A 26,797-nucleotide genomic window follows, 5' to 3' on the forward strand; every position below is an offset into this window, starting at 1 on the left:
TGATCAAACTGGGATACGAGGGCTCAGGTGGTCCTTAAGGTATCCTGGCTGAAGTGGTTCTGGGCTTTGTATAGCAACACAAAATCCTTAAACCTAGCCAGGTAGCAAATGAGAAACCTGTGCAAATACCTTACACTACCAAAAGATTTACAATAAGTAGAAATGTGGTACCGAGGGTGCAAGTATTTGAATAACACCCCATCACTACCAATTGTTGTGTGTTTGTTTCTCTTCCTTTTAGCTCCTAGAGACAAGTCCTAAACTGGCTGAATCAGCATTATCAATACATGAATTAAATTAAATTCCACTGCTAATTTTGCAACATCATTGCATTTGTAACAGTCATAACAGTGGCTGGTATTGTTGTTGATTTTTTAAAAAACGACTAAGTAAATTCAACACAGATGGATAATCCAAAATGCACTTTTAAATGTAATGGTATTTTCAGTTTTTTCAAATGTTTTGATTGCTTGGGGATGATATATATATTTGGCCTCTGGGGATATTTCGAGGTAACATATTGCTATTAAAAACAAACAGCAGTTCACTTTGAAACGACAAGAAATGAATCCAAATAAAAGTACAAACTAGAACAAAAAATATCCAGAATTGTGTCCAGCACGGGGAGGAGAGGGAGAAACCACATGCAAAAAAAATCTTCAAAAGAGAGTCTTGAAGTAAGGCTCTTTTATCAAACATCAGAGGACTAAGCTTCTGTTCTTAGAATCTAATTGAAAGGGGTTTTCCAAAGGAGACGCTAAAGATTAAGACCTCTGGTCTGAACTTTCAGAGGCTTCTACGTGAGATGTAAGGTGTTTTTCTCATGTTGATTGTCTTTTAATTCTCCACATGAAAGGATGTTACGCATTGTGTCTCACATGGGCCTTTCCGTATGTTTTGATTATAACCTTCATCTTTTTGCAGAGAGAGGCAATATCAAGTATTGTACCTGTGAAACAACAGTCAGGTACATTCAGGTTGTCCTGAGAATGTCAGGAACCTAAGAACATAAGTCTGAGGAGAAGCCCAAAGACCAGATAGAAAGGACTGCATCTCCCACACCAAGGCCTGAGGTTCCCTATCCCCTATCCTAGATGGTCACCATTTTGAGTCCCTCACAGAGTGTGAAGTATCCCTCATCTCCTGCTATTAGGCTTTCTCCAAGACTCCTAATCATGGGTAGGCAAACTAAGGCCTGGGGGCCGGATCCGGCCCATTCTCCATCTAAATCCAGCCTGCGAACGGTCCGGGAATCAGCATGTTTTTACATGAGTAGAATGTATGCTTTTATTTAAAATGCATCTCTGGGTTATTTCTGGGGCATAGGAATTCGTTCATTCCCCCCCCCCAAAAAAAATATAGTCCGGCCCCCCACAAGGTCTGAGGGACAGGCCACCTGCTGAAAAAGTTTGCTGATCCCTGCTCCTAATCAACGAAGTTAAGGAAAAAATGTCCCAGTGTAAACTTTGGTTAATAGAAACAAATCAGTTCTAAAATTTGAGGCTTTCCTTTGGTCCCCGAAACTGAATTGTTTTGCAGGTTCCCCCTTTTGCCTTTCCTACCTGAAAAAGAATCAGAATTACCTAATTACATCTTAGTACTTTATCTGGGACGCTAGTGGCGCTGTGGGTTAAACCACAGAGCCTAGGACTTGTCGATCAGAAGGTTAGTGGTTCGAATCCCCGCGACCGGGTGAGCTCCCGTTGCTCGGTCCCTGCTCCTGCCAACCTAGCAGTTCGAAAGCACGTCAAAGTGCAAGTAGATAAATAGGTACCGCTCCAGCGGGAAGGAAAACGGCGTTTCTGTGCGCTGCTCTGGTTTGCCAGAAGCGGCTTAGTCATGCTGGCCAAATGACCCGGAAGCTGTACACCAGCTCCCTCGGCCAATAATGCGAGATGAGTGCCGCAACCCCAGAGTCGGCCACGACTGGGCCTAATGGTCAGGGGTCCCTTTACCTTTACTTTATCTGAAGATGCTTAGAACGTCCACGTATCTGTCTTTCAGTGGCAGCTACTGCCATATGACCGCTTGCTTTGTGGTATGCGTGCATGCCTTCATAATCTCCCTTTTACTTGTAAAGTTGACAAATTTGTCATGGAAATAATCAAAAGAAAATATCCATGGAAACCAAAAATTCTTACAGGCCCTTTTCTGAATAGTGAATAACTTCAAAGGGAGAAATGAGTATAAACCAGGTTTACAAGCTGCTGGTTATAAAGCTTAAGGGTTAAAGTGTAATTTTAATATCAGAAGTTCCTTTGATGGTTAATTACAGTGTGTAACACTTTTATTTTTTATTGCTGCAGTCGTAACCAGACATTTGAATGATCTAATTTTATCCTGTGGCACTTCCTGTTTCGCTGGCGATAACCTCAAAATGTGAGAGCCAAAAGTCTCACTTGGAACCCATGTGAAAAACTTGATTTCCACAAAAATGATTTATTCTGAATACCCACTTCTTTAAATGAAGTTGTCTTTTTTTAAAAACCGGCCGCACTATAAGAAAGATCATGTGAAATATTTCCAGTGCATCATTCGTCAACTGGGATGGGAAAGGATGTTTAGTTGGAATTATTTCATAGAAGAGGGTTGTACAGTGGTACCTCTGGTTGCGAACGGGATCCGTTCCGGAGGCCCGTTCGCAACATGAAAAGAGCGCAACCCGCAGCGGCGCGTCTGCATATGCACGGGTTGCGATTCGCCGCTTCTGCGCATGCGTGTGACGTCATTTTGTGCTTATGCGCGAGCGGCGAAACCTGGAAGTAACCCTTTCCGGTCCTTCCGGCTCGCCGCAGGATGTAACCTGAAAGAACGTAACATGAAGCAAACGTAACATGAGGTATGACTGTATCTGTAAAAACTTGTATAAGAACATAAGCAGAAGCTGCTGGATCACACCAATGGCCCATCTAGTCCAGCATCCTTTTCCCACAGTGGCTGAGCAAATGTCTGGGGGAAATCTGCGAGCAGGACCTGAACACAAGAGCAGAATAATAGCACATAGCACTGGAAGGGGCCCTGAGGATCATCTAGTCCAACCCCCTGCAATGCAGGAATATGCAGCTGGTCCATACAGGGATCGAACCTGCAACCTTGGCGTTATCAGCACCATGGTCTAACCAACTGAGCTATCCAGGCTCATCGTCCCTCCTGTGGTTTCCAGCAGCTGTTATCCCAGGGTCAGCAAACTTTTTCAGCAGGGGGCCGGTCCACTGTCCCTCAGACCTTGTGGGGGGCCGGACTATATTTTGAAAAAAAGAAATGAACAAATTCCTATGCCCCACAAATAACCCAGAGATGCATTTTAAATAAAAGCACATGTTCTACTCATGTAAAAACACCAGGCAGGCCCCACAAATAACCCAGAGATGCATTTTAAATAAAAGGACACATTCTACTCATGTAAAAACACACTGATTCCCGGACCATCCGCGAGCCAGATTTAGAAGGCGATTGGGCCAGATCCGGCCCCCCACACCTTAGTTTGCCTACTCATGTGTTCTTCAGAAACTTTGCTGCCTCCTATCATCCCTCACCATGTTGGCTGGGGCTATTGGGAGTTGTAGTCTAAAACATCTGGAATTGGGGAAGATGGTTGCGATTGACTGCCTGTGACATGACGTCACTTCAAAATGGAATAGTTAGCATAACGCCCTTTCCTTTCTGTTTCATTGGAACAGAAGGGCATTGAGTTTTTGTTGTTCGTTGCCTTGGGGAGATGGAGGAGCCACAGAAGTTTGCTAAAGGAACAATCTTTTTAAAAACAACAACGGACAAATCATATCTAACCAAGTGGACAGAAATGATGCCATTCCAGTGCTTTTAACTGAAGTTGATTTGGTGTCATCGTAGCTTGAGACTCACATTAGTGTCCCTATTTTGAGTCATTCACAAACTTGATCCCCAATGATCTTATGTTGAAATCGAAAGATACAGTCATAGCTCGGGTTAAATATGCTTCCTGTTGAGCATTTTTGGGTCGCGCTCTGCAGCGACCCGGAAGTAACGGAACACGTTATTTCGGGGGTTTGCCGCTTGCGCATGCGCAGATGCTCAAAATGACGTCACGCGCATGCGCGGAAGTGGCGAATCGTGACCCGCACACACGCAGACGCAGGTTGTGTTCGCTTCAGGATGCGAACGTGGCTCCGGAACAGATCCCGTTCACATCCAGAGGTACCACTATAATAGGGATGACCAAAAATACTGCTTCAGTGATCAGAGTTTAGACATATACTCTATGACAAGGGAGATGGGGGGGATTCTTTATTTTTCCTATAAATATGTCAAGTTTTGTGTCTTCCCTTAGCATGCATAGATTCACAGCAGATGTCTGCTCCATCTGGTGCAGCTGTTATCTTTTGAATATTAGAAACTTGCGGGTGCCTCTTCCTTAATGGGTGCTTTAGAGCGCTGCTCTTTGCAGGTGTTAAGCTGCATGTGTTTGTTGGGCAAAGCTGCAGCACGTTGACAAGGAGAATTAATAAGCCTTTTTTTGCAAGACAGAAATATACACATAGCTACTCCTTTCAAAGGATTCCTTGTTCCTTCTCTCTCATGCTTTGCTCACCAGACTGTTTGTACAGACAGTCAAGTCACTCCTCGGAATTACATGACAAATAAACAGTTGGGTGAGCAAGCAGTGCGAAGGAATTGAGATTGGATCCACGGTCGAAAGGTACAAGGAGCCCTCACATTGAGACGACAGGCTCCACTTCTGAAGGGGAGGTGCCACTGGGACAAGAATTATAAGGAGGAAGGGAAAAATAAATAATGAAAATAGATTATGTGCGTGAGAGTGTATGATGGATAGATCAATAGGTAGACAAATGGACCATGAGATCTAGGTATTTGTGTTTGCGATTGTATAATTTTAAAACTGATTATACAGTTTTACATTAAATCAATTAAAATTAATTAATTAAGTTAATTAAAATTATATTAAAACTGACTATACAGTTTTCATTTCGATTTTAATTGTCTCGGACCATAGGTGCTTTTTGAATTAAACTAGAATAAAGGAGTGTATATAGCAGATGGAGATTGTGAAAAGTGGCAAAACTCCAGTTTTACAATGAATATCAGTGTTTTGCAGTTTATATTAATGTTTTCGGTTGGATAATGTGTTAAAATGTGTTCCTTAAAGGATCGCCTCTCTCAATCCTAAGGAGAATCTAATGGCCAATGTCTTAACATGCCTACAGTCATACCTTGGTTTTTGAACAGTTTAATTTTAACCTATGTATATTTACATGTTCTCTATTGCTGTATATGCCCGTATTTCTGGTCTGTGACCATAATAATCAATTCATTCATTCAACTGCTAGCACATTTCCAAAGCTAAGCAGGGCTGCAGTTCGGAGCCCACCCCCAAGAAAAGAAGGGACATGGACCCCTAGGAACCGGCACCTGTATCTAGAAGGCACAGAATTGTACAAGGCTTGGTTCAGCAGTTTATCACACTAGGCTCCCCTCTCTAGTAGCTGTTACAACTGCATTTAGCGACATACACAGCCATGGACTCACCTGTGGAAAAACATGACTGGTGAATCATGAGTCGGCAAATGCGTCCTCTTTTTTGCTCTTCAAGATAAAAAGGTAAAGGTAAAGGTACCCCTGCCCGTTCGGGCCAGTCTTGCCAGACTCTAGGGTTGTGCGCTCATCTCACTCTATAGGCCGGGAGCCAGCGCTGTCCGGAGACACTTCTGGGTCACGTGGCCAGCGTGACGAAGCTGCTCTGGCGAGCCAGCACCAGCACAGCACACGGAAACGCCGTTTACCTTCCCGCCAGAGCAGTACCTATTTATCTACATGCACTTTGATGTGCTTTCGAACTGCTAGGTGGGCAGGAGCTGGGACCGAAAGACGGGAGCTCACCCTGTTGCGGGGATTCGAACCACCGACCTTGCGATCGGCAAGTCCTAGGCGCTGAGGTTTTACCCACAGCACCACCCGCGTCCCATATCTCTTCAAGATATGGCAACCCTAAACCTGGCATCTAAAGTTACCTAACTTTATTTGTTTATCAAAAGTTATATACCACTTGATTGCAGTAAAACCTCAAAGTGGTCTACAATCAATGCTAAAATTATCAATTAAAAAAAAACAGTTAAAGGCAATTACACAGTGGTACCTTGGTTTAAGAACAGCTTACGTTATGAACAACTTGGATTAAGAACGCTGCACACCCGGAAGTAGGTGTTTTGGTTTGTGAACTTTGCCTTGGAATAAGCACATGTTGAGTGTGTTCCATTTGTAAATTGAGTCCCCCGCTGCTATGGAAAAGCACGCCAAAGAACACTTTGGTTTAAGAACGGACTTCCGGAATGGATTAAGTTCGTAAACCAAGGTACCACTGTAAAAACATTTTAAAATAATTAAAGCAAACAGTAATAGAGATTAGAAGAAGAAGAAGAGTTTGGATTTGATATCCCGCTTTATCACTACCCAAAGGAGTCGCAAAGCGGCTAACATTCTCCTTTCCCTTCCTCCCCCACAACAAACACTCTGTGAGGTGAGTGGGGCTGAGAGACTTCAGAGAAGTGTGACGAGCCCAAGGTCACCCAGCAGCTGCAAGTGGAGGAGCGGAGACGCGAACCCGGTTCACCAGATTACCGCTCTTAACCACTACACCACACTGGCTCTCATTACCTAGTTACTACATCAGCTCTAGCCAGCATGACCAAATGGTCAGGGATGATGAGTAGCCCACCAACATTTGGAAGGCATAACATTGTCTATCCCTGTACATTTAAGCAATATATACCACTTCATAAAATACAGATACTTGATGTCCGGAGGTTTTTTAAACAGGTTCTTGGTGTCTGTGCTTCAGCATCTATTGCGTGCAATCAGATTATCTAGCCGAATACACAGAAGAGGATTATGGTGCCTGCATGACATCATCTTCATTTGAAACATCAATGGTGTTGGGTATTATTTTGAGCTTAGGAAGCTTTCCTATCTTATGCATCTCATGTTGCTGTTCATCATGGTCATTGTATGCTTAAGTTTGATAAACTGTGATAAAGGAATGAGGGCTCGCTTAGGGAACCAATCTGATATTAACCACAATTTAATGAATTACAAATACGAGTCAATGGAGGCTGATGCTGGTAGCATGTCATATTTGGTTAAAATAACTTTGGAAGCGCTCAGTGGCTTACAAGATAAAACAAACTATTGGGTGAAATAATCTGGGATCTTGGCTCAAAGCCAGCATGATGTCCCGAACAGATGCATCACAAAACCACTGCAGATCAACCCAGATTTATATGAGTGACTTATAAGAGCCCCTGAGCTAAGCCAACATGGTGATTGAATTAGCTCCTGCATTTACAAAGCATTCAGGCTTCTTGGCTCTGGTGGGCCCGAGCAGTAAAGTTGACATTATTGTTGCTTCAAGTGTATGTACTGTGTATAGATAAATTTAAAACGCTTCAACTTTTGCAAAGTATGGTGAACTTTTAAAAGCAGGAATAAGTACTCAAACCCTGAAAAGGGAGCAATGGGCGCCGAGACAGTAGCAAAAGGCCTAGTTGATCTTCCCAGTGCTGCTCATTGGGAAGATTTTGGTTGCCGCAGGACTGAAATGTATCTTGCGTATATTTATCCCTAAGTACAGTTTACAAGGGACACGGGTGGCGCTGTGGTCTAAACCACTGAGCCTAGGGCTTGCCGATCAGAAGGTCGGCGGTTCGAATCCCCATGACGGGGTGAGCTCCCATTGTTCGGTCCCTGCTCCTGCCCACCTAGCAGTTCGAAAGCACGTCAAAGTGCAAGTAGATAAATAGGTACCGCTCTGGCGGGAAGGTAAACGGCGTTTCCGTGCACTGCTCTGGTTCACCAGAAGCGGCTTAGTCATGCTGGCCACATGACCTGGAAGCTGCCTGCAGACAAACGTCGACTCCCTCGGCCTATAGAGCGAGATGAGCACGCAACCCAAGAGTCGTCCGCGACTGGACCTAATGGTCAGGGGTACCTTTACCTTTACAGTTTACAAATGTACTAACTTTTGCATTTGGCCCTATTCTGAAATCTTGTCATAGTTAATTTCATTTGGAAGACAAAAATGTAGCATACAAAAGCAAACCCCAGCTAATCAAACTCTCAAATGCTATCTGGAAGAAAAAGCCCTACAGACTGCTTCAGGGCGCCCTCAGGTGGGACAGCAAGCAAGCCAAGAACCCAGGCCATCCAGTGAAGATGGATTCAGGACAAACAAGAGGAGGTATTTCTCCTTGCAGCACATAATTCAACAGTGGGATTCGCTACCAGAGAATGAAGTGATTTCTGCTAACTCAGACATTTTTTTAAAAAGTGGGGGATAGGCAGATTTAGGGAAGGTAAGGCTATTAGTGGCTGCTAGTCATGATAGCTATATATTCCCTCCAGTATCAGAGGCAGGGTAGCAGCAGCAGCAGCAGCAGAGGACTCTTGCCTTCACGTTCAGCATGTAGACCAGAGCTTTCCAAACTGTGTGTAACAACAACAACAACAACCATAGAATCATAGAATCATAGAATCATAGAGTTGGAAGAGACCACAAGGGTCATCGAGTCCAAACCCCTGCCAAGCAGGAAACACCATCAGAGCACTCCTGACATATGGCTGTCAAGCCTCTGCTTAAAGACGTCCAAAGAAGGAGACTCCACCACACTCCTTGGCAGCAAATTCCACTGTCGAACAGCTCTTACTGTCAGGAAGTTCTTCCTAATGTTTAGGTGGAATCTTCTTTCTTGTAGTTTGGATCCATTGCTCCGTGTCCGCTTCTCTGGAATTTATTATTTGTACCCCGCCCATCTGGCTGGGTTTCCCCAGCCACTCTGGGCGGCTTCCAACAAAGATTGGAATGTCACACGTTAAAAACTTCCCTGAATAGGGCTGCCTTCAGATGTCTTCTGAATGTCAAGTAGTTGTTTATCTCTTTGACATGTGATGGGAGGGCATTCCACAGGGCAGGTGCCACTACCGAGAAGGCCCTCTGCCTGGTTCCCTGTAGCTTTGCTTCTTGCAGTGAGGGAATCGCCAGAAGACCCTCGGCACTGGACCTCAGTGTCCAGGCAGAACAATGGGGGTGGAGATGCTACTTCAGGTATACTGGGCCAATATGTTAGTGCATTGCCCAAATGCTCCCAGTGCTCCTCCCAGGGCTGGAAAAGGGTTAGTTTAACCTCCAGTAAAACTGAATTACTCTGTCACCAAATGATATATGGCTAAGATTTACATGGGAAATCTAAAAAAGATGCAGTATAAACATCAGAAATTGGGAAACACTGGCCTGCTAGCGCTCCAATTGGAGGATAGCCTCTACCAAAGGCATCATGGACTTCAAAGAAGCACGAACTGAGGATGAAGGGGAGAAACGAGCTAAGAGGAAGGCACATTTAGAAAATCCACACTGTGATCAACTCCCGCCCGGAAACCTATGTCCTCACTGTGGAAGGATGTGTGGATCCAGAATTGGCCTCCACAGTCACTTATGGACACAGAGTTAAGAACATATTCATGGAAGACCATCTTACTTGGCTATGAGCGATCACCAAAGAAGAAGACAACATGTCTAAAAAGTGTCACCAACATGAAAAGTTTGGAAAGATCTGATGTAGATTTTGTGTCTGGTCCATGGGTTCTGGTTAGGGCTTTGGTCTGGTCCAGCAGGGCTCTTCTTGTGTACCTGTGCAGATTTTATTGTGTTTTTAGGATGTGGTCATTATACAATTTCAGTGAAAAACTTCTTGAACCATTTAGTCTCATACTGAGCATTAATACAGAACAAAATCATACGTGCTAAAAGCTAGTTGTTGGGAGAGAGAAGAAAAAGTAATGAGCTTAATGAGGAACATCAGTTTGTGGAGGAAATCAGAAAAGCCCTTGCGTACCCGTGAAATGCATTTGGGAGTGCAAATAGGGCTTTTGGATCTTGTCCACTGTGTGTTTTTACATGTCCTTCTCACAGTGATACACAGAATGGGGCCCTTACTGCCTCCTCCACCTTTTATGTCATGTAAAATTCTATGCCACACTTCAGCATAGAACTCTTTGAGTGGCTCACATATTAAAGCAATAACATAGCATATATTTAATTGGTAACAGTGTTAGAAAAACGGCACAAAGGCTGGGATCCAAAGAGGCCTGTTTGCACGGAAGGGGCACTCATGGCATAGCATCTCACATCACAGAGCATGTTCCTGCTTCAAGAGTAGCTTTTAGAGGGGAACAATTAGCTGCCGGGGGTGGGGTGGGACTAAAGCTGTGGTTTGTGTGTGATATTAATATATTCTTCTGCTTTATGTCTGTCTTACTAATTAATGCTGCACCACTCCTACTGAAACCTAGTTTCGTGCAGCTTAATCACTAGGGTGCATTTAATTGGAGGAGTGTCACATTTTAATGGACCAGGCTGTGAGTTAAGGAGGTCTGAGTCTATTTTGTTTTCCTGTATTGCTCTAACAATCAATGGGGAAATAAATAAGGGAGATGACCTTTCATTCTAACAATTACTGGTATTATTATTATTATTATTACATGGGGAGAGGCCATAGCTCAGTGATTGAGTATGTGCCCAACCCAATTTCAGTCCTTGGCACCTCCAGGTAGGGCTGGGAGTGTTCCTCATCTGATAATCCTGGAGAGCTTCTGCCCGTCAGTGTAGACACAATACTGAGCTAGATAGACCAGTGGTTTGACTCCCTATGTTCCTAAATGGTGTCTCCTACTTCCTTCCGTAGGGACGCGGGTGGCGCTGTGGGTTAAACCACAGAGCTTAGGACTTGCTGATCAGAAGGTTGGCGGTTTGAATCCCCACGACAGGGTGAACTCCCTTTCCTCGGTCCCTGCTCCTGCCAACCTAGCAGTTCAAAAGCACGTCAAAGTGCAAGTAGATAAATAGGTACCTCTCTGGTGGGAAGGTAAACGGCGTTTCCGTGTGCTGCTCTGGTTCGCCAGAAGCGGCTTAGTCATGCTGGCCACATGACCTGTACGCCGGCTCCCTTGGCCAATAAAGCAAGATGAGCGCGGCATCTCCAGAGTCGGTCACGACTGGACCTAATGGTGAGGGGTCCCTTTACCTTTACTTCCTTCCATAGGGCAAAGAAGTATCTGTATTTGTGATCCTGGTGATATGCAGAGTTATTTAAAAGTAATAGGTTGATTAACTAAAGGGCAACATCCCAATCCGGCACTATACATGCACAACATCATGTGGAACACTGCAGGTGGCCCAACCCATTTAAAGAAGCTGGAATCACATCTGTCAGGCTGCATCCAATCCTCAATTCCTCCTTCCCCAAAGTTGCTCCTGCTGCTTGATCTAGCTGGGAATAATTTGTGTAGCACATGCAATTCTCCTTGTAGCGACCCGAGCACATGTACAGCCATTCGTTGGATCAGGATGCAGATTATTATTTATTGGCTGGTTTTGCAATGAATAATCTACTAAGTATTTTGCTACCCAAGTATGTAGCAAATTTGGAGTGGGTATGCATAAGTAAAACCAGTACATTGCAGTAATTCCTTCTTGCAATGGTTCCTTCTTTCTTCATTTCCATTATATCATTTTTAGAGGAAAAACACGCAAGTGCTTGCCCAGTAATAGGTCTTTGTTTTGAGAAGAAATAGGATAGTCTGTCTGTCATGTGCATAGCTCCTATCTGGAGTTCTCGCAAACTGTTTTTAAAAGGAAAAGACAGCTTGAAAATAAATTCAAGGGAATAACGCTAGCTCTGCAGTACGAGCAGTGGCAGTACATCAGATGTGCATCTCCTGGGCTCTTTCACGTGTTGATATTATACCAGCAAATGTTTTATTAAAATTGCCATTCTCTGGAATTCTCATTTCTGTGTGGTTTCCGTATTTCAGTAATCCGATATTGCTCAGTTATTGTTGGAATTTTTTTTTGTCTCTCCCCTCTCCCTTGCACCCCCAAATCTTGCAGCATGACGTATCTCAGACCCTGCTCAAAGCAACCCTAGACAGCGTGGTGGAGGAATGTGTCAGCTTTGTCGGAGTTGATATTAACATCTGCTCAGAAATATTATTAAGGTGAGCTTGGAAGACTTGTGTGTTTCAGTAACCACATGGAGTTGGATCAAATGGGTTCAGAGGTTCAAACCTGCCATGGCTCCCAAATGAGCCGTGGCTTGAATCCTCACGTTTAACTCTTAAGAGAGAAAGGGTCTGTTGTCCACAGAATGTTTGTTGTTCTCTTCTTCTGTGCGTGCAACTCTCCTTTCATAAACAGTTTCCCCTTGCATTCTGAGAGGTCTTAAGCCTGCAGGATATATTGAGAGAGTAGAATTGAAACTGATGTGCATACAGTGGGTGTGAATGGGATCCATTCCGGAGCCCTGTTCGCATCCAGAAGCGAATGCAACCCGCGTCCACAGGTTGCGATTTGCCGCTTCCGCGCATGCATGTGACGTCAAAATGACGTCACACACATGTGCGAGCAGCGAAACCTGGAAGTAACGTGCTCCGTTACTTCCGGGTCACCGCAGTGTGCAACCCAAAAATACTTATCCCAAAGCTACTTCGACCCGAGGTATGACTGTACACAGAGGAAAATAAAGTTTTGAACCTTTTCCCAAGCCCACTGACCACACTCACTACCACATCTCTTAGTCTGCATGCTACAATAGGGTTGGGTTTATATCCACTGCCTTGCGGGACATCTTCAGGAGTAGAAAAGGCTAAGGAGTAAACACTACACAAATCCAGAGTGGAAGCCCTAAGTCAGTTGGATGGCTCCTAGTATGGCCTCCTTCCAACAATTGCTGCAGCCAAGCTGGTGCCAAACGTATTGCTCTGCTTTAATTTGGACCACATTAATGAGGCCGAGAGGAGGGTCTTGCCATCTGGGCAATCCAGGACCCCCATACTCACTGTCCAGGCTTGCGCCCTGGAGAGGTCACTTCGGTGATGCTAATGCAGCTGTTTGACTTCATTCCTGGAGGTGCACTCCATCGTCTCTTGAGACACACAACAGCAACAGGGTTGTGGGTTTGCTCATTTTCCATGCTGATTGCTGCATTTGGAGGGAGAATCTGTTTTCGCTTCACATATTGTCCCTGATTGTGGCTCATTTATTTTCTCACATAGAGCCAAACTTCCCACTATGGTAAACATGATTTTTACACGCACGCACACACACACAAATACTTTAACTGGCCATTTTTATTTTGAACAAAAGCAGGTCTCTGTTCTTCACTCCTCATTATCCTGTGCATTCTTGGAAACCAGAGGGGAGCTTGTCACATCCAGAAAGGGAGATTCCCAGGATTATTCAGCAGTCTCTTCCTCCCCTCCACCCCCGCTTCAGCCCTGGAATCTGAACTGCTCCCTGTCACAGGTTCCTCCTGCTCACTAAGCCCTGTTGTACCTTCAGTACCCAGCGCCTCCTCCCAATCTCCCCCCCCCCCCACTGACGTCTCTTCAGTGTCCCACCACCAGCCCCCAGGCTCCAAGCCTTCCTCCTCTGGGATTTCCCCAGCTGCTGCCTCCCACCACTCCTTGTCGTCCAGCCAGTCCCTGACATCTGTACAACAAACAGAATTCACATTGTGCCTTTGCATTAGTCATTGCTTAATACTTACACAGGTGATTCAATGCTTACATTGATGTGTGAGTACCTTCTTCCCTCCATCCTTCTTAGACATATTGCAGGACTGAATGCCAACAGGGCTAAAAATATAGTTGAATGGCGAGAGAAGAATGGAGTGTTCATTAATCGGGAGCAGCTCAAGGATGTTAAAGGACTGGGTCCAAAATCCTTTCAGCAATGTGCTGGCTTTATCAGGATTAACCAGGAGCATATCAGAACTCACTGCAGGTAATGTATTAAGGTGCGATGTGGACAACAGGTTACAGTTATTTATTTGCCACCTACTTGTTTAAGTAACATTTACCGTATTTTTTGCTCTATAAGACACACTTTTTCCCTCCTAAAAAGTAAGAGGAAATGTGTGTGCGTCTTATGGAGCGAATGCAGGCTGCGCAGCTATCCCAGAAGCCAGAACAGCAAGAGGGATTGCTATGCAGCGATCCTTCTTGCTCTTCTGGCTTCTGGGATTCAGAATATTTTTTTTCTTGTTTTCTTCCTCCAAAAGCTAGGTGCGTCTTATGGTCTGGTGCGTCTTATGGAGCGAAAAATATGGTGAATGAATGTATAGAATCACTCATCTTCCAACGGGAGGCAGAAGCTTAGTAAAAATAAAATAAAAAGGAAGACAGTAAGTTGGAAGTCTTCTTTTCCCATGGCCCTGAGAGAGGGTAACCTGGTTTCTTTTGAAACTGCCATGTTACTAGTATGCCAATGTTTTATAGAATGACAATATGACATAGGGGCTGGTGAAGGTATGGGGAACATGTGGCCCTCCAAATATTCCTGGATTACAACTCCCATAATCTCTGGCTGTTGGCCCTGCCTCCTGGGGCTTTCTCTGTCCTTCTAACTCTATTTTGATCTTGGCAGCTGCAGACATTCTCTGGCAAATTGGAACTGTGTGTCATAATAAAACTTCCCCATCCCTTCCAATGGAAGAAACCCCAAACGAAAGTTCAATTAAATTTTAAGTAGTGCTGTAATGCAATAGCAACACGGCTGAACTCGGTCTGGAGCTGAGCATTGGGGCTCACTCCAAAGGCTGACCCCGCCCTGAGACATGAAGATACTTTGAAGGCCAACTTCAAAGTGCACAGATTAGATGTTAAAACCTTTGAGCTTGTTGCACCAACCAGCTATAGATGGAACGGTCTGTGTTACGAGCCCATATCTATGTTAGAGGAGCAACAGGAGTAGTCCCTGCAGGAGAAGGGACTGCCAGGCCAGCGCTATACACTTTGGCCCACAAGCTGATACACATGTGTTTAATATACGCAGTCATGTCTGCCAATCTCAGATTGGACTTGTATCTCGTGTGAGAAGCCATAAATTAAGTAAGGATGCAAGTTGGAAATAGCTGCACACCCATTCATTGTAGCAGAGTAATAGTAAGGAAATAAAATCAAGTGCTGCGATAGGAAAACTGTGTTTGTCTTTCATCATGAAGAAATATACGTTTGGCTGCACATTACCTTAATTAACAGTTCATTATTTTTTTTAATTACAAAATATCATGAGGTTTAATAGGTCACAGCCTGCTTCTTCAGACACAAATTGCAGCTTAGCATCTGAAGTAGTAGCATCTGAACCTACAAAAGTTCATGCCATTTTCTAATTTTTAAAAAAGATGATTAATGGTTAATCTCAAGGTGCCATCAAACACATTTCTTTTCAAGTAAGCCAAGCGTTTCTGTGCCATTGTTTTGGGCAAAAAGCTCCCAGAACACCCTAAAACAACTATTCAAACCATCAAGTTAAAAAGTCAACAATTTGACTCAAAAAGAAATGTGTGGAAAGGAAAGGTTTTGACCAACCAAAAGAGCTGCAATAGTGCTTTGCATGCAGAAGGTCCCAGGTTCAGTCCCCAACATCTCTAGGTAGGGCTGAGATAGCCCTCGCTTGAAACCCTGAAGAGGCTCTGCCAATCAGTGTAGACGATTCTGCACCAGACAGGCAAAAGCTCTTAACTTGGCATGAGGCAGTTTCCAATGTTCCCTAAGTATCAAGGAATGGTACAAAACCCAGAGCCATTTGGGCTAAGGACCTCCTGGGAAAGGACTGCCTGAGGAAGTGCAAGAAAACATATTATTACGAATTTCATGTATGAATCACTTCCATGAGTCACCCCAAAGTGATTTACAATGTAATAAAGTATATATATTTGTAAAAAAAATGCCTAACACAATGATATATACAAACACACACAGTTTAAATCAACAACAGCACATATATAAAATCCATTCATGTCTAATACAGACGCCAACTGGGATAAAGTTCTCCATCTTAAGGACCATCTGATTCCTTATGCTCCAGCTTGATCACTGAGATCCTCTGATAGGGGATTTCTGGTGGTTCTCTACACCCCTGAGGTTTGGTTGGCATTGACTAGGAACTCCTTACCAATAGAGGTTCAGCAGGAACCACTCCGCCCATCTTTAAAGTGTCTTTTGCAAACTGTTTGTTTAGACAGGCCTCTGCTGGGTAGAATTTCTTTTTTTCACCAATCAGTATTTACTGGTGTTTTTATGAATGCTTTCTGCTGATTTTATTCTTATATGTTGTATACCACTTTGATATATTTTAATGAACATGCATATTAGAAATGGGTGAATAAATAAGTAAATCTAGAAGGCTTGCTAAAAATATACGAAGCTGGTTTGTCCTCTTAGAGATCCTTTGCCCACCAGCCCAATAATGACTACTCCAGCTAGATGGGGTGAGCTCCCTTTGCTCTGTCCCAGCTCCTGCCAACCTAGCAGTTCAAAGCACACCAGCGCGAGTAGATAAATAGGTACCGCTGTGGCAGAAAGGTAAATGACATTTCTGTGTGCTCTGGTTTCCATCACGGTGTTCTGTTGTGCCAGAAATGGTTTAATCCTGCTGGTCACATGACTGTCTGTGGACAAACGCCGGCTCCCTCGGCCTGAAAACAAGATGAGCGCCACAACCCCATCATCGTCTTTGACTGGACTTAACCGTTCAGGGGTCCTTTGCTTTCATCTTTACTCTGGCTAGAAGTGGTTCTTCAGGACTTAGGTGGAGGGCTTGCTTCCCAGTCCTTAAAACTTGTTTAAAGAACATAGGACTAAGACCACTGGTCTGTGCAACTCGTTAGTGTCTTATGGCAGCTCTCCAGGGTTTCAGAGAGAGGTCTTCCTCAGTCCTACCTGGAGGTGCTTGGGGTTGAACAAAGCAGTGTTTTCCCCCACCTAGGTGCAGTCCTTTAGCTGTAGTTTGAACCTCGGACATTCTGTACCTTCAAAGCATGATCTCACCCCCTGGGACTTCCCCTAAAATGATGTTTCTGCCCAGGTTTGCACCAGACATCTTTCAAGTGAGGCTAACATAATAGCTGCCATGCGATTAGGACATTTGTGTGTTTGCTTTAGCCAGGATTTCCAAAGGTTTGTTAATTATGAAATTCGCTTTCACTCATAAGATCACATTTCCTTTGGCCCCTTGTAGTGCTAGCACAGGGGGAGGTAAACACTCATTTCAGGGACACTCTTTTTTAACGGCAACTCCACATTTCTCTTTCTCTTCCATGATTTTGGACATCAGTCAACAGGGCGAGCTTGCAGCTGAGGGTCATAAAGCAGCTGCAAACGAGAAGCAGGGTAAGAAGAAAACCAAAGCGGCAATAAACATCATTCGACGGCCAAATCCTTTGGATCAAACTTGCATCCACCCAGAATCATATAATATTGCAATGAGGTAAGCAATAATACAATGGGTCTACAGTTAGCACATTAACTTTTCATTTAGGAAATGGTCATTTTTCTCGGATAATGGAAAAATCAGGGGAGCAATACATTGACTTTAGTCTTGTACTATAATGATGGCGAAGTTAAAAATCTTCAGTTCTGTTTGGCGTCCTTTGGCACACACAAGGCATTCCTTCACCCATACAAAAGAAACCGTTGCTGCTTATATGAATCCCCCTGTGTATGTTGGAACTGTCACATTCACTGGGGCTAATGGACCAGGCTCCTAAATATTAAGTTGTTTTGCGCAGTGATAACTTGCTAACCTTTCTGGACGGTGACACACGTGTGCTCCTTGTGTTGTTTCCATGTCAAGCATAGATTGTAATATCTGTGCAGAAATGGCACCCTGCCATAGCACGTTACTGCTGTGTCAGGTGTTATTATCCCAGGGATAAAGCCGAAAAGAAAAGAAAGGAAGAAAAATAAATTTGAACCCAGTTTTGCAACAAAATGAAGAGACTTGAACTGAAATTAGCTGTCACCGAGGAAGGACTCAGTTCAAAACACTGAGCTCAAAACAAAAGCAACAGAAATATTTCCTACACCCAGAAGTCTCTCTCCCTCCCTCCCTCCCTCCTTCCTTCCTTCCTTCCTTCCTTCCTTCCTTCCTTCCTTCCTTCCTTCCTTCTCCTGCAATTGGTGCATTGCTGGTTTCCCTTTCTTACTCAGTGGTGTTTTGTCTTACAAGTGGGTAAACTTTTGTGGCCTGAGGACCACAGCCTCTTATGGGCAACCTTCTAGGGCCCATACGTCAAGTGTGGAAGGGGCCAAAAGCAAAAGTGGGTGGAGCCGGGCAAAACAGCTAGACTTCCCATGTGATCTTGGGCCAGTCACCAGCTCTCAGCACAAGCTACCTTGCCTGGTTGTTGGGAAGATGTAAGAGGGCAGCGAGGGACTGTGCAAGCCACCCAGATCTCCTTCTAAGGAAGAACAGGATAAAAGCAGAATAAGTAATGTACAAGGATTTGCAAATGAAATGTCTGCCTAATGGCAGTTCTCTATTACTTCCCTTTTCTTTCCAGTCATATGTTTACATTTCCTTTGCAAATTATGCTTTTATGATGCTAGCAGTAGGTGCAGAACTCTTTATAACCAATTATGAGGAAATAAAGTGGAGTGTTAATGCCGCTGGATATTGCCACGTTTATTTGTGCTGAAGCAAGCACACAATCCCTGTTGGGTGTAAGAAGGCCGCCCTGATATTCTGTTGCCTGCAGCAGCTCTTTACTCTTAAGCTGGAAATGAAAGAGTTAGGAGAGGTATTTTAAGGCCGTATGCTAGTACGTCATTCACTGAAGATCACATAGCCCAGTATACTGAATCTATAACATCATGAGGCTTTAAAAGCTCCTTTTTTATTTTTAATCTGGCAAAACACTCATTAGTTTGACAAGCAATATTTTGGGCTTTGTAGCTTATTCCTAGTAACAGCGAACTCTTATGGCTGAGTGCCTATCCATTTCGAAGAGAATCTGGGCCACCTGATTCCTCATACGTGAAGTACTTCTTCGGTACATAGAAGCATAGAATTGTAGAGCTGGGACCAACACAATTCAATGAAGGCATCTTTTGCCCAACACGGGACTCGAAGATTAAGAGTCCCATGCTCAACTGAAGTGAATTTAAAAAAACAACAACACACATTTTAATGAGAAGCCCAAAATTGCCTGATAAGAACCTATGCTGGTGGTAGCTGAGGCTATAGAGAGAGGCAAAATAAAAAGGGTCTAAAGAAATCAGAAGTCAGGCAGACTGTGCAAGTCTATAAGGTAAGTCTATGGTTGAGAACAATGGAGGCACAGAATGTTAGAATGTCAGTTGGAGGCAAAAGAAAAGGAAAGAATCAATACTCATGTTTTTTTGTTGATATGCATCCCTATCTAGTCAGGTAGGTTGGGGATATTATTGCTGCTGTTGTTTTGAATTCCAGTTCTTTTCCACTTTATTTGTACATCTTTTTATGATAAATTCTTATTTAGGGTGGAAAGCTGTTCCCCCTCCACCCAAAAATCAGCTCAACAACTTTGCACCCCCCAAAAAATGGGGCTTTCCTCCTCCCCCCCAAAACAAGGATCTCTCCTCCCTTCTAAAAAATGTCAACAATTTTGACATGAACCCCCCAAAAGGCGGTAGATCACTGGCAGTTTTTAATTCTGTGAGCAGATCACAGTCTCTTGGGAGTTGGCCACCCCAGAACTAGTAGTTGCATTGGGAGAAAATCTTTTCTGAAGCTACTATTTGTATTGGGATCCCTCATTAGTGCCTATGGGGAGTTTCCCCCTTAAGCAAATGTGTTTACTTCTGAGTAAATATACTCACGATTGTGCTGCATGTTTCCTTAAGAAACCATTTGTTCCCCTTATTTCCTGACACATCATTATGGGCATGGCATTTTAACTATATCAGAAAGGGTGGGTAAAAGCCTTTCCACTAACGTATCCACCATAATCCTAAAAGTATCTCATTGCCAACACCCGCTGTGTTTCTGATGTGCCCTGGGTCAATAGGAGCCTGGGAAACAGCCAACTAGGAATTTTCTGACGTCTGGCAAGCAGCCTATACCTGGTCAATAGATTACGCCTCCCCTCACCCCCCCCCCCAAAAAAAACCCCTTTCCCATACCTTTCGGTTTACAAGGATTCAGAGTAGTGTAAATGGCGTAGGCACTAAGATTAAGCAAAGAGAGCAAAATCCACTTCTAACTAGAAACTAAGTCCACTTTTGTGTAGCTCAGTAGACATCTGGTACTAACGCTAGCAGAGCTACCGTTTCAACATTCTAGTTACACTTTTCCAAACTCCCTAGTTAGTCCATATTCAACAGAAAGCCTGCCTTGAGGAATGAGGCTTTCAGAAGCTCAATAAAGGGCACCCGCTTCCTCACAGACACACACAACCGCGTATCGAGGGCTATTCCAGGCTGTTGCTATTTTGGGTTGGGATTCAGTTACACACCAGCAAATTTGGGCAGCACAATTCAAGTTGATTTGGTGCTCTTGCGCAACTTCCCCCAAAGTGTCTTGTCTTTTTGCAGTAAGGAAAGGGACAGGGATATGCACCAGAAAGTGTGGGGGAACTCTTGCTTTGACGCATTGGGAAGCATGCGAGTTAAATAGCCAATATCTGGGCAAACAAATTAGGATGAATGCTGAATAAATAGAGAATCCCTAGTCTGTGAAAGCGCTAATTAAAAGGCACTTGAAAGTGGTCTTGGATACCTCTTTCTATATATATATTTTAAACTGTCTGGTAGCCTGAAAATGCAGACGCTGTAACCTTATTGATTTCTAGGCAATGTCATTCTTAAATGTGAAAAGGATCTGGGGGTCTTAGTGAACCACAAGCTTAACATGAGTCAACAGTGTGATGCAGTAGCAAAAAAGCCAATGCTGTTCTAGGCCATGGAGGAAAGGGTAACAATTCTCCCCCCATGCCACCTCTGATCCCTTTTTCTTTTCAGGGGCTCCTCCCATCTGATGCAAGTCACGCTACACACACACACACACAGTAAAAGCAAAGATGTATTGAACATCATGCATAGTTTTGCCCCAAGGCTTGTTGTTTTCCATATATTCTACTCATGAATATTTGTGGTTGGGATTGCAGCCTAACCAGTCCTCAGCCACTATTTAAGCCCAGACGACAGAGATGAACAACTTCTATGCCTTCCTTGTCACTTACAACTATCAAGTCTTTGTAACTTTCACTATATGCAACCAACGTTAAAGTGTAAATTGCATTTGTATCGGCAACCGTAGTGGGTTTCTTCCCCTTAATGTTGGAATCGTTTAATGTGGTCTCATTTAATCGGATGCAAACAAGTAGCCTTGTTTGCGAATGAACCAGCTTGCTCTTCTCATACATGCATGCTAGGTTCCCAAAAAGTGTTACTTGCCATCTTAAACATCCATATCTGGTTCACAACAGTTCATTAAGATTCCCGCATAGACGACCTCACTTTTAGTATGTGACCTTTAGTATGTGACCTCCGAAACGTTTTTCAGAGTTCATGTGTCTGTCACTTGTTAGGGGCCAGTGCAGCTGGCTAGCTCCAATTTAAAATGGGATCTACAATGTCATCTTCTTGGGGCTAACACTAGAATTAGTCCTCTTGAAGGAGGGAGGGAGATAAATACATTTTCTGCTGTGCAATAGCCATTATTTTCAGTGGGATTTGCACAAGAAATCTATTTTTCTAACAATTTCTCCCCGCATAGCTTTTGTTTGTTTGTATCTAAACTGTAATTCCAGCAGGAGTGCAATATTTAGAATTTTCATGTGAGATCACTGCAGCAGACATCTCAGAGGAAAACGTTATATCCATTTAATAATTGCCAAATACATAAAATACTTTAAAAATAGGATCTGACTCAACTGTATTTGTATGTAATGTGCATTAACTCAAGTCTGAGCAATTCTTATTGTCTGGCATGACCATGTTTCTCAACTTCATTAATATGCATCGTGTGAGTTGACACAATCAGTGAGATCCTGCTTCATGCTGATGCCAGTGAAGGCAATTGAGACTAACAACAAGTGAGGTCAATTTAAATAAACATACACACACACTTAAGAGGAGGACATATATTTGATTTAATGTCCTCTGTGCGTGCAATCCAGTTCTGTAGATTGTAGTCATTATGTGACATTTCAGTAATACCTCGGGTTACAGACGGTTCAGGCTGCGTTTTTTTGGGTTGCGGACTGCCGAAACCTGGAAGTGCCAGAACGGGTTACTTCTGGGTTTTGGCAGTCACACATGCGCAAAAGCGCCAAATTACAACCCGCGTGTGTGCAGACTCACCACTGCAGGTTGCGAACACTGTGGGTTGTGAATGTGCATCCCTCACGGATCACATTCGCAACCAGAGCGTCCACTGTGTATCATTGGTGTCCAAATTTCACTGATGTTCATTAGCCAACAATGGTTCGCGTGGAATATTTGTGCGTAGGTCACCAGGCTATTGTTTGATGTTAAGGAAAGAATACAGAAAGCTGCCCTATACTGAGACACACCACTGAGCCACTGAGTTCAGAATTCTCTACTTTAACTAACATTAGCTCTCCAGGGTCACAAAAGAGGCAATTCATAGCCCTTTCTGGATATGAAACCTGGCACCCTTTTACATGGGGAGGATCCACTCCAGCACAGATCGACAGGCCTTTCCTTTAAATGTGCGGCACAAAGCGGTACGAGGAAGGGGGTGCAAAAACTTTGACTCTTAACAAGTACAAAATGCGATTCAGCCTTCTCCATGATAAATCTTTGGGAGCTATAAATCCACTATAAAAATACGCATGTAATACATGTACTGCATACCAAAAAAGACCAGTTTTAAAGACTGAGAACTGTTGGAAGTTTCAAAAGCCCACCAAATACTCAAAACTGCTGTGCCCCCCCCCCCTTGAATCAGATTTTACTGCTTTAAAGCCCAAGCATCTTTATATTAAAATTTAGGTTTTAAACAGAATTGCTCCCAAGTGGTGACTTGTTCTACCCAGCTTTGATCTGCAGGCACTTTCTGTGGTTGAATTAGGAAGACCTGAAAAGAGGGGCGAGAAGCTTGCAGAGGAATCTAAAATAGTAGTTATATTTTCAACAGGCAGAATATAATCCTTTTACCTTAAATGTATTGAAAAAAAATATGCAGCAAACATATTGTGGTCTATTTGACTGTGTTTAGATGATCAAAATGTATTAATACTTTCCCACTGTGGAAACTTAATATAGTTCTGAATTCTAATAAAGCATATTAATGTTTTTTAAGTGTCTGTAATACAAATCTTTCTGGAACTTAAAAACCTTTTTTTTTGTAAGCAAAGATTTCTGCATAAGCACTTTCAAGGCAGTATATTTTCCTGGAATCTTAGGATTGTATATTAAAATTACGAAGGAAGTCTGTATGTAAAAAGCAGGCTGCAATGGCAGATCTTCCTATGACAATTAATACAGCATGGGCAAACTATCCAGTTTCAGAGTGTGTGTATTGCAAAAGAATTGCACTGGAAAAACCAGGGGAACGTTTAGAAATTACAGTGAGGTAATGGACCCCAGCTCCCTGTTTGGGGATCTTGGTAGAGTAATATAATTTTCTTCTTCGCTGCATTGCATTAGTCTACTGGGTAAGGTGGTTTTCATTAATTAGATGTAAATGTTTGCCAAAAGAAAATCCCAGAGAAAATGCTCATTAAGACAGGATGTTAAGCAGATTATGTATATTATGTGGCAAAATTGCAACATCTGGTTTATGGATTATATTTCATGCAGATTGATATTTTAGGGGTCTTGTGCCATAGCTGCTTTTTTTATTAAAAAAAATACGTAGTATTTAGCACTGCACATATGGGAATCTCCTTTTGTAACTTGCACAGCTCCAAGTGCCATTAATACCAGTTAATCTGGTTGGAGTATTTCCTTCTCTTCCCATGCCACTGTTCTCCACTATATCCTAAGGAATAGTCTTCTTCTTTGGTGATCACTCGTAGCTGAGTAAGATTGCCTTCCATAAACATGGTTTTAAAAGTGAGTCTGTAAGTGACTGTGGAGGCCAATTCTGGATCTAGACATCCTTCCACAGTGGGGACATAGGGTTCCGGGTAGGAGTTGATCACGGTGAGGGTTTACCAAGTGTGCCTTCCTCTTAGCACGTTTCTCCCTTTCATCCTGAGTTCAAAGTATGGTCGCAGCCATACTTCACCCGTTTTATCCCTCCCTTCATTTCCTTCCATTTCCTTTGCATTTTCCGTGGTGTAGTGGTTAAGAGTGGTAGTCTTGTAATCTGGGGAACCGAGTTCGCGTCTCCGCTCCTCCACATGCAGCTGCTGGGTGACCTTGGGCCAGTCACATTTCTTTGAAGTCTCTCAGCCCCACTCACCTCACAGAGTGTTTGTTGTGGGGGAGAAAGGGAAAGGAGAACGTTAGCCGCTTTGAGACTCCTTAAAAGGGAGTGAAAGGCAGGATATCAAATCCAAACTCCTCCTCTTCTTCTTCTTCTTCTCTGTTATGGGCTCCTTGGGGCAGCGCCATACCTATGTATGGTTCAATATAAATACTGGTTGGATCCAGTGGTTCCGCTTGTAATCTTTGATCAGCAGAACAGGGAGGGAGGCTGCTTTCCCTGATTCGCCCTTGCAGCCCCTAGCATGCTGTTCCAAATTATCTCCAAACCCTCTCTTGAGCAGATTTGCAGGGATAGAAGAGAGATGGGGGCTGCATGGGGGAAGGACGTGCATGCAAAAATAGCTTTCTTCCCCCTTTCCCCTGGATCAAAGAGCCTTCTGCCACCAGAGGAGCACCATTGGGTACAACTCAGTAATAAGCAAAGCATTCTTGTTGATTCAAAGCTTCATATTGTCAAAGCATACAGTGGTACCTTGGTTCTCAAACTTAATCTGTTCCGGGAGTCCGTTCAACTCCCAAAACCATTTGAAAACCAAGGCACAGCTTCCAATTGGCTGCAGGAGCTTCCTGCACTCAAGCGGAAGCCACATTGGACATTCGGCTTCCGAAAAACGTTCGCAAACTGGAACACTCACTTCCTGGTTTGCGGTGTTCGGTAGCCGATTTGTTCAGGAGCCAAGCCGTTCAGGAACCAAGGTACCACTGTATATCACTCAATGTTGCAGTCATTAGCTCATGAGTTTCCAAGTTTACATCTGTTATTCTTTTTAACTGGGTGAGGGAGAAAGTACATGTTCAGTTTGTTAATTCTGTGTTGTTTTGGTTGTCTGGCTAATTGGTAACTGCAAAATTTCTAATTCGTAGATGCACTCAGATGATATGCCATCTGTCTCCTTAACTTCTTGTGCAAACATAATTATGACTCATGTAAACCCTCTCCTGGGGACTGAGAGACCCTCTTGAAAAGATGGGGTACGTTGCGCTGGGGCACTGCATTTGGAGGGAAGAATAACCAAAACTTGGGTGGTGGCAGCTGGCAAGAGTTTTGCTTGTTCAAGCTACATCTGCCATATTTGAGGTAATCCTCCATCCCACGCCAGCTCCTTGTGCCATACCCTAGACCTTCTGTGAGAGTCTCCTCTGCCCCAAAGAAGGCTTTTCTTGTTCATAGGGACCGCAGCAGGGAAGAAGGGGTGGGAAAGCCCCCATACTCAGACTTACCTGGTGGAACAAGAGTCCACTTGGACAGCTTTGAATGCAGCTAAAGGAATTTGCCTTCTCCCTGTTACTGGGTGGTCAATTCACTGCAGTAGAACAACGTTGTGCTTTGGATAGCTCTTCGAAAACAAGGTTTTAGAAACTGTGTATTGAACTAAAGTTTTAGATTGTGCTTAGTTGTTTGCATTTACTAACATTTCAGCTGCATGTGTGGTAGTAATTGCATTCAGATGTGTACACTGCAAGAATCGTTTGCCTATTTTCTGCATCAGACATGGTCATTGCTGGCAGATCTTTAACCTTCAGAAACGTCTCTGGAAATTATCATTTCCATCCATTCCAGTGGATATTCCATTTCTAAAAAACCCACCATTAAAAATATTATAACCTGAATTGGCCTTTCATTTTAAGATCTAAACTGAAACGAATTCACTAAGAACGTGGGCAACTCAATGAAGTATGAAAACCAATCTCAATATATATGTTACAGTGAGTGTCCAAAATATGATGAATTTTGACTTGTGAACATTGATAGCTCCAGTTAAACCTTGGAAGGCTGCAGTCGTATACCCACTTACCTGGAGTAAGCCCGTGTTTTGTAGTACAGTGTTGGACAACAGCCTTGGAGCCCAGGGTTCAAATTCCCACATAGCCATGAAGTAAATTGGGAGGCCTCAGACCAGTCACTATCTCTCAAGCATAGCCTACCTCATAGGGTTCTTGTGAGGAGAAAATGAGAACTATATTTCCTACCTTGAGCTCCTTGGAGGAAAGGTTTGATATAAATGAAAGAAGCCCCATTTAACTTGATGGGCCTTACTTCTAAATAGACATCCATAGGCTTGTCCTAGAAGTGTCTAAAACAGGGGTGGCTAACCTGTGGCCCACCAGATGTAGTGGGACTCCAGCTGCTATTAGTCCAAGCCAGCATGACCAATGGTTAAGGAAGCTGGGATCTGTAACCCAGCAACACCTTTAGGACTGCAGGTTAGGCACCCCTCGTGTAAAATTCATTACACCCCTGATGTAAAACATCATTGTTGGATGTTAAAGTAACCTGAATGTGAATATAGCATCCATTGGCATAGGCTAAGAAGTGGAATACGAATGTTCGTTATATATTTCAGACCTTCTCTCCATTAATTTGCATTTACATATTGAACATTGGTCTTAATGTCAGTTGGCATTTTCTTAAAGAGGGGAAGAGAAAGAGGGTTTGCTGCATTTATCTCCATCTGCTGAAATGCGTATATGTTTATTTTTCCTTTGTTAACTTTTGTGTATATGTTTACTTTTTTGTCCAAAGCTTAGT

The 26,797-nt window shown here is 43.4% G+C and overlaps 1 protein-coding gene across 1 annotated transcript in view; it reads left to right on the forward strand.

Moving 5' to 3' along the window:
• Positions 1 to 26,797, forward strand: part of SRBD1 (S1 RNA binding domain 1) — a 170,669-nt gene that overhangs the window by 135,495 nt on the left and 8,377 nt on the right. The window contains exons 17-19 of the mRNA XM_083433000.1: positions 11,936 to 12,042; positions 13,652 to 13,828; positions 17,162 to 17,314. Coding sequence (XP_083289126.1) covers positions 11,936 to 12,042; positions 13,652 to 13,828; positions 17,162 to 17,314 — 437 coding nt within the window. The remainder of the gene's footprint in view (positions 1 to 11,935; positions 12,043 to 13,651; positions 13,829 to 17,161; positions 17,315 to 26,797) is intronic.

The sequence above is a fragment of the Podarcis tiliguerta genome, assembly GCF_965153285.1.
Source record: "Podarcis tiliguerta genome assembly, chromosome: 3".
Classification (NCBI taxonomy): domain Eukaryota; kingdom Metazoa; phylum Chordata; class Lepidosauria; order Squamata; family Lacertidae; genus Podarcis; species Podarcis tiliguerta.